Source organism: Helobdella robusta, assembly GCF_000326865.2.
Source record: "Helobdella robusta unplaced genomic scaffold HELROscaffold_46, whole genome shotgun sequence".
Lineage (NCBI taxonomy): Eukaryota > Metazoa > Annelida > Clitellata > Rhynchobdellida > Glossiphoniidae > Helobdella > Helobdella robusta.
In genome coordinates, this window is record NW_008705138.1 from 1,331,571 (window position 1) to 1,339,622 (window position 8,052).

Sequence of the window (8,052 nt, forward strand, 5' to 3'; positions counted from 1 at the left end):
ATTATTGTTATTATAATTGTTATTTATATTATTTATTACCTTTATTACTGTTATAAAACTACGAAATTATATTTTTTGGGTAACAGAGAAGGCAATAAAGCTATCTTTTTTTTGCGAGAGAAGAGAAAAAATTTGGACATCGTCACCATCATCATCACCATCACCATCATCATCATTATCATTATCATCGCTGTCGAGCATGAAAATGAAATTTAACTCGAATAAATTTGTTACCGCGAATCAAAAAAATTTGAATGTCTATCATCATCATCGTCATCATCATCGTCATCGTCACCGTTTAACTTACCGATTCTCACATTCGAAACGATTCTTCAACTCGCGACGAATGACCGAATCATTCCGTCCGACTCCGAATACATTACTTAGCAACACACACTTCATCGCCATCATCATCCTCTTCATCCTCTTCATCTCTCTCATCATCGACTCATCACTATCTCTCCTTCATTTCATCGTCGTCATCATCTGCACGAGGACCGTACTGAAATACCGAAAAACATCACCAAATGTTCGCAAAGAACCCTTGCATTCGACCAGCACTGCCGATCGAATAGATACGGTTACTGAAAAGTTGAACAGAAGATCGCAGGTCTCCAAATTACTCCAGCCTCACAATAATTTGTTCAACAATAACAACAGCAACAAAAGCAACAACAACAACAATAATAATAATAATAATAATAGTAATAATAGTGATGATGATGATGATGGTTGTAACGATAGCTCGATATCCAAATTTAGTTGGGATTTGAATTCGGCGCCCACATTGGAATCAGAACCTTCCTACCGAGTAACCGATTCGAATACCGATTTTAATCTAAATAGATCGACAATTTCGTTGATCAATTTTATGAATAATTATAATATTAATAATTTTGTAATAAAATCAAAAAATTTTCAAAACTTCCCCAAAAAACTGAACGACTTCGCTAAACGAGAAGCAGTTTCGAACGACCGAATAAGTGAGAACTTCAAAGGCTGCTATTGCAACCGGTCAAACAGTGAACTCGATTTTGAAACATTTCAGCTATCGGATACTCGGCAGCAGCATCGACCACATCGGGAGAGGAGGAGACAATCGATACCGATACCGATACTGACACACGACCAGCCCTGCACCGTCGCACCGAACAACCCACCGCCAGAAAGATCGTTTAAAAACAATCGAATCCACTCTTACCTCGCCAACATCAAGTTGAGAGATGCTTTCAAAAGTCGATCGCAGTGTTGCAATAAATACCGATGGGCCGGTTGCTTTGATTTCAAGTTGAAACCTCGCAAAATGTTCTCCAGTTTGATTAATATTGCAAATCTTAAAAGGCTGAAACGGTATTCGATTCTATTGATATCGGTATCGCAAGAATTGAAATTATTTCAGAAACTTCTTTTAACGACTTTGCTGTCGTTCCTCGCCTATCGATATTTTACGGAACCGTATCCAACCGGCGTATCGATCGAGCGACTCATGTTAGAGAGCAAGTTACTATTTGATAGAGAAGGCAAGAAACAATGCCGAGACTCGGTAAACCGACCGGTACAGCCCTGCTTCAACGGCGATAACAATGAAAACAATGATAACGGTTTTGATAGCATGAACCTTGAAGATGATGATGAAGATGAAAATGATGATGACGACGCTCATCTAACGGTGAGATTAAACGGCTTCAAAATATTCGAAAGTAATCGGATACCGAGCAATTACTATTCGAAACACGCTCCAACGGAAATGGTCCATTACTGTGAGAACGACGATGATGATGATGACGAAGATTATGTTGACGATGATGATGAGGAGGATGATGATGAGGATGATGATGATGAGGAGGATGAGGATGATAACAATGATAAGGTGATAAGCGGTAATGATAGGCAGAAAAAAATTTCAAGTGAAACCAAATCACTAACCCACCACCACCTCCACCATCCCCACCACCACCACCATCATCACCCCTATCGTCAAAATCCCGCCTTAACTCAGAACGCCATCTTCTTCCTCCTTACCAACATCATTCAAGACGTCGAAGTCAAGAGCCTCAGAGCGTTCAAAATATTCGCCGAATCGATGAAACCATCGTCAGTGTATCGAAGAGTCCGAAGCACTCGTCACATCAACGATGCAAGAGCGCAGACGACGACATCTGTAAATTCTGGGTCGTCATCATCATCGTCGTCATCATCATCATCATCATCATTAACTTCACAATCATCATCATCCTCGTTATCGTTTTCACCTCTTCCACCATCACCGCCATCTCTACTTCATAAATATTTGTCCTCATCGTCTTCACCACAATTTTTATCATTATTATCATCATCATCACCATCGTCATCATCACCATCATCATCATCACCACTATTGCCACCATCATCATCACCCCCGCCTCATAAATATTCATATCGGTTTTTCGGAGACCACCAGAGAGCAGCTGTCAATCATCTAATAAAGGAAAAATTATTATCTGCTAAAAATAGAGGAACGTCTCAGGGATGTGTGTGTGGATGCGGTCCCGGTCGGTTGCAGGGGTTGTCGAGTAAATACGGTTCCGTTAAGTTTCAAAAACATGCGAATGAAAACAGTTTCGGTATAAGTCAGCAGGAGTGTTCGAGTGAATGCGGTTTCCGTGAAGTTCAGAGGGGCAGCGGGTCAAGTGGGTGCCGTCCCGCTGGGGTCCGCAACTGTGAACATGTTAATCAATTTTTACGAAATAATAATAATAACAATAATAAAAAGAATAATAATAATTCGTCATATTTTATTATAATGATAATAACAACAATAATAACAATAATAAACTTAATTATATCAACCTCGAGGACGATAATAAAAATTAAAATCATAACCTACCGGAACCATGGATTAGAAGTGAAATTCAAGAATAGCAACAACAACAACAACAACAACAACAAAAACAACAACAACCACAACAACAAAAACAACAACAACATTAACAAAAACAGCAACAACAACAACAACAGCAGGAGTAACGATAATGCCACAACAAGCGTCGCACCTACCAGACCAAATGACAGGGACCTCGATGACGTCATCGTCATGTTGCCATCAAAAAATTACAACGAACACGACGGTGGTGATGATGATTATAATGATGATGATGATGATGGAAGAGAAATGAGTGAGAGAATGGAAGAAGGAATACAGATGAGAGATGGTAGTCAAAAAATGAAGTGTCAAAGAATTTATACTGAAACTAAAGTTTGAAACTAGAGGATGGATTGAATGAATGAATGAATGAATTGCTCATGTATGTAAATGTTTGGTTGATCGATCGATTGATTATTTATTAGATTGATTCAATGAACGAATGATTGATTGAACGACTAATGATTAAAAAAATAAATGAATAGTTGATCAATTAACTAATTATTTTATTAACTTTATTACTTCATTATTGGTCAACTCACTCAATCATTCACTCAAAGAGATACGAGCCCAACCGACCAATCAGTAAAGAAATTACTATCCGTAACGAAAATTTTCATTTAAAATAATCATCGGTTTTAATAAATTTCAATTAAATTAACTTTAAGCCATAATACGTTTATTCAATTTAACTTCCCATTTTCATAAACTCCAAGAAATAATTCCTCCCCATGGACATGCCCTATCCATCCCACCCCATCGCACGAGCCATCAATTATAACAAATTAAACCGCTGATATCATTAATGCGAATTTCAACGTTGTTGTTATTGTTGTTATATACCAAAGGTCATTCTCTAGTTTGTATCACTCAAAGATATCAACAGTAAACACTGACAGACAGACAGACTGACAGACAGACAGACTGACTGACAGACAGACAGACAGACAGAGGGCATTTGAATACGTACGAATCCGGGCATCACGCACTTGCATATGAGAGGCAGGGATCTCTGTGCATTCAAACCCAGTAGTGGTAGTAGTAGTGGTAGTAGTAGTAGTAGTAGTAGTAGTGGTAGTAGTTGTAGTAGTAGTAGAAGTAGTGGTAGTAGTAGTGGTAGTAGTAGTGGTAGTAGTAGTGGTAGTATTTTTTAGCAACATAAGTATTATTACTAGCAGTATAAACAAAAAAGATATAGAAGACTCTTCAAATGACATAATTTTATTTTCATTTCTAATTAACATTAATTAATCAATTAATTGATTAATTAATTAATTGATTAATTTGATTAACAATTGAATGTAATTGATTGAAGAAAGAGAAACAAAACAAAAAACTTACAAAAATAAAATAATAATATCTAAAAATTATCGCCATCTAATATATACAAAAATAAGCTAAATATATGCAAAAGTAAAACCTGTGTATGTTGTGTGCGTGATTGTGTGTGCGTGTGTGTGCAAAATTATTTAATAAGGTGTAAATTAATGATGCTAATGTAATGCAAATGTAGGTTAAGGTATTTTTTAGCAACATAAGTATTATTATAACATGTCAACATGTTATATATATATATTATATATATGTATATATATATATATATATATATATGTGTGTGTGTGTGCGTGTGTTTATACACATAAATTTTGTACACAAATTGAAATAGTTGAATGATTTGATAAAATTATGACGTGCAAATGTATCATCATTAAAGCGTTCGTCCAACCGACCGCAATTGAAACTTTTCTAATATTGGTAAAAAAAAGGACAAAAACGCAGCGACGATATTTCAGCGGAATCTGACGCTCGTTTCTGAAGTGCGATCTTCATCCAAGGACAATAAATGCTAGTTATTTTTAATGGAAAATTGATTTTTGCCATGACAGCCGCTGAAGTGCTTCAGTTCGGACGAGAGGTTGAATGTTATTGTCACGATGAAAAATTGTTGGCTGGACACGAATGGCCGACTCTATTTTTTCACTAACTTGTGTTTCATTCTAAAAGATGAATTTTTTTTAATCGCTATTTGAACATTTTTGACTTCGGCCACTATTCAATATTCGGTGCATCTCTTATAAAAATATTTGCAAAATAATATTATTTTATTATTATCATTATTGTTATAATCAAGTTAAAGCTAAATTATGAAAATCATAATGAGAAAGCTAAAAAAGACGGTATCTGTGTATGTATGAATGTATGCATGAATGTATGTATGTATGTATGTATGAATGTATGTATGTATGTATGTATGAATGTATGTATGTATGTATGTATGTATGTATGTATGTATGTATGTATGTATGTATGTATGCATGTATGTATGTATGTATGTATGTATGTATGTATGCACGTATGTATGTAAGTAAAAAAAGTATGTATGTATGCTTTACGCACGTATGTTTGTATGCTTCAGAAATGACAGATAAACATGCTATTTTTCAAATTTGGTTTAAAGAATATTAAAACATTTACAAATATCTAGTTAGAAAGATGTAAAGATATGGATGAAAATTACTCATTCGCCCATTGTTTATTCATTTATATGTTTGTTCATACATTCATTCATCTATAATTTCATTCTTTCGATAATTCCTTTATACAACTATCCGCTAATTTATTATTATGTTATTAGTTATTCATTCACTCATTCATTCATTTACTCAATCATTCATTCATTTACTCAATCATTCATTCATTCAAACACTTAAAAATTGCTTTAATCGATAAAAGAAATACAAGCGAACGACTGACCGAATGAATGAATAAATGAATAGAAGAAAAATAAACGAATGAATGATAGTGATAAAAAAAAAATCAACACGCACACATCATGAGGAGGCCTCAGACGAAGAAATGTAAAAGAGTTGATACGCTAGAACCAAGAGAAGTGAACTTTTACGAGGTGGGAAATTTGAACAAAGTTTTTTAATAGCAATACTGCGCACAACGGAGGGCATGGACCTTTCGATCCCTCTCTAGGTCCGCTACTGACCTCAGCTCAGCTGTGAAAAAGAGCGGTTAAAGGTCATAAAATTATTGGGTCTGAAATCTGACATTACCAAAAATATTGGGAAGGCGCCCTGGGTGGTCATCTGTCCAGTTTCTGACGGTTTATATTTATATATTATAGTATTGTATGAATTCTACCAAATTGTTGGCATTAGTCAATTTAAAGTTTGTCTTTTCAATTTTCCTTAATAGAATTTTCTGGTAATTGTTCAAGTTGTTGAAAACAGAATTATCCAAGTTCATCATGAAAATTTAATGAAACTGTTGCTATCCGAATTCATCATGCAGATAAGGTAATTTCCAGAAAACTCTAGAAAAGAAAATTAAAGATAGAAGCTTTAAACTGATTAATGCCAACAATTCGGTTTATGCATGATAGAACAGAAAAGCTTTCATCGGTACACAGAAGATGGTACAGGAATACCGAAAAAAGCTTTTCTGTTCTATCATGTATAAAATATACAAAAATTTTTGTTTTGAACTAAAGAAACTTGAAAATGATTTACGATCAACCGTTAGAAAAATCGAAAATTTAAATTGGATGTTAACTAACGCCGAACATGCTGTGATTTTCATCAGTAATATATATATATATATATATATATGAATATGAATATTTTTAATTATTAATTAACTTATTTATCCAATCATTCATACCAACATTTTAAATCTTTATTTATTTATATTTAATTAATTATTTTAATTATTTGTTTATTTATGCCCATGAGTTATTTTACGCAATTTAAAATGAAGCAAATAAAAACAAATTGAATAAAATTAATAAAAATTTAACTAATCCTTAACTAGTTAACTAATTAATTAACATACTAATTAATTAATTAATCAATCAATCAATCAAACAAATTTAATTAATTAACTAACTGAAAAAATTACATACAATAAGATAATATTGATAGCATCAATAACAACAATCATAATAACATATCAAAAATGACAATAATAATAATAATAATAATAATAATAATAATGATGATGATGATAATGATGAATTAGGACTGTACATATAAGCAGCAAAACCTAGCCCAGTGAGATCACTTATGATTGATTGATTGAAGTGCTTCAAATGCATTGCTTACTAACAAATTCCTTCATTCACTCTTCAATTCTTTCATTCTTTCATTCATTCATTCATTCATTCACTCAAATATTCATTCAATTATTAATTAATTAACTAATTGATTAATTCATTCACTCATTCGTTTGTCCATTAATTTTTTATTCATTCGTTCGTTCAATTAATCCGTTCACTGATTCATTCATTCACATATCTATCCATTCATTCGTTCATCACTCCATCACCCTATCATCTTTTGGAAACTTTCTTTCCACCATCATCATCATTATCGTCACCATCAGCGACATTCAACAAATTTCCTTCTTCAGTATCACCCCCACCATCACGACCCCGGTCTTGCGCCAAAGCGGTAGTTGCCGCCAAACCGGAAGTGGGTCTGATGACGATGTCATCGCGACTGCTGACGCCATCTTCGTTACTACTGCTATCACCTAACCGGATGTAAACTTTGTCGTTGTTGTCTTTGTTGTAGTAGAGGTTTCTGTTGACGCTTCTGCAGCGGTCGCTACTGACGTTATATCCGTCAGGACTTGAGAAGAAGTTGTGGTTGTGGATGTTGCGGTGGCTTTTGGGGTGGCTGTTGAGGTTGGTGTTGTCGGAGTGGTGGACGGTGTAGTAGTCGGGATTGTTGTCGTAACAATAAGATGGAGCCATGTTGTTGTTGTTGTTGTTGTTGTTGTTGTTGTTGTTGAGGTCATCGTCATCATCATCATCACCAACGACGACATCAATCGTGACGTCATCAACTTTGCTGGGCTGTTCTTCTGGCGGTCGCTGTTGATTACTAACATCATCATCATTACTACCACCGTCGCCGTAGATCACGTGATTATAATGATCATCATCATCACCGGCAGTATCGTTACCACCACCATCTTCGTCGTCCCCATCGTTGTTCCGGCTGCTGTTGGGGTCAGTGCTGTCTGTATTGGAGCGGCTCTTGCTAAACTTTTTCTTCTTGCCCGCCTTCAGGAAACTTTTTGAAACTTTTGTATCTGGTAGCAGACGTTTTTGTGGTCGTTGTTGTTGCGGTTGTTCTTGT

At 34.9% G+C, this 8,052-nt stretch overlaps 2 protein-coding genes across 2 annotated transcripts in view; one reads left to right on the forward strand and one right to left on the reverse strand.

Moving 5' to 3' along the window:
* Positions 1–346: 346 nt before the first annotated feature.
* Positions 347–3,241, forward strand: HELRODRAFT_178238 (hypothetical protein; the record flags this gene model as incomplete). Its single annotated transcript, XM_009026349.1, has 4 exons — positions 347–1,870; positions 2,000–2,094; positions 2,494–2,669; positions 2,883–3,241. The coding sequence occupies 4 exons, from the start codon at positions 347–349 to the stop codon at positions 3,239–3,241; spliced, it is 2,154 nt and encodes a 717-aa protein (XP_009024597.1).
* Positions 3,242–7,238: 3,997 nt separating this feature from the next.
* HELRODRAFT_178239 (hypothetical protein) overlaps positions 7,239–8,052 on the reverse strand; it is a gene marked incomplete at both ends in the record, with an annotated part of 7,104 nt that continues 6,290 nt past the window's right edge. Inside the window, one exon of the mRNA XM_009026350.1 lies at positions 7,239–8,052. This exon is cut by the window's right edge and continues 976 nt beyond it. Coding sequence (XP_009024598.1) covers positions 7,239–8,052 — 814 coding nt within the window.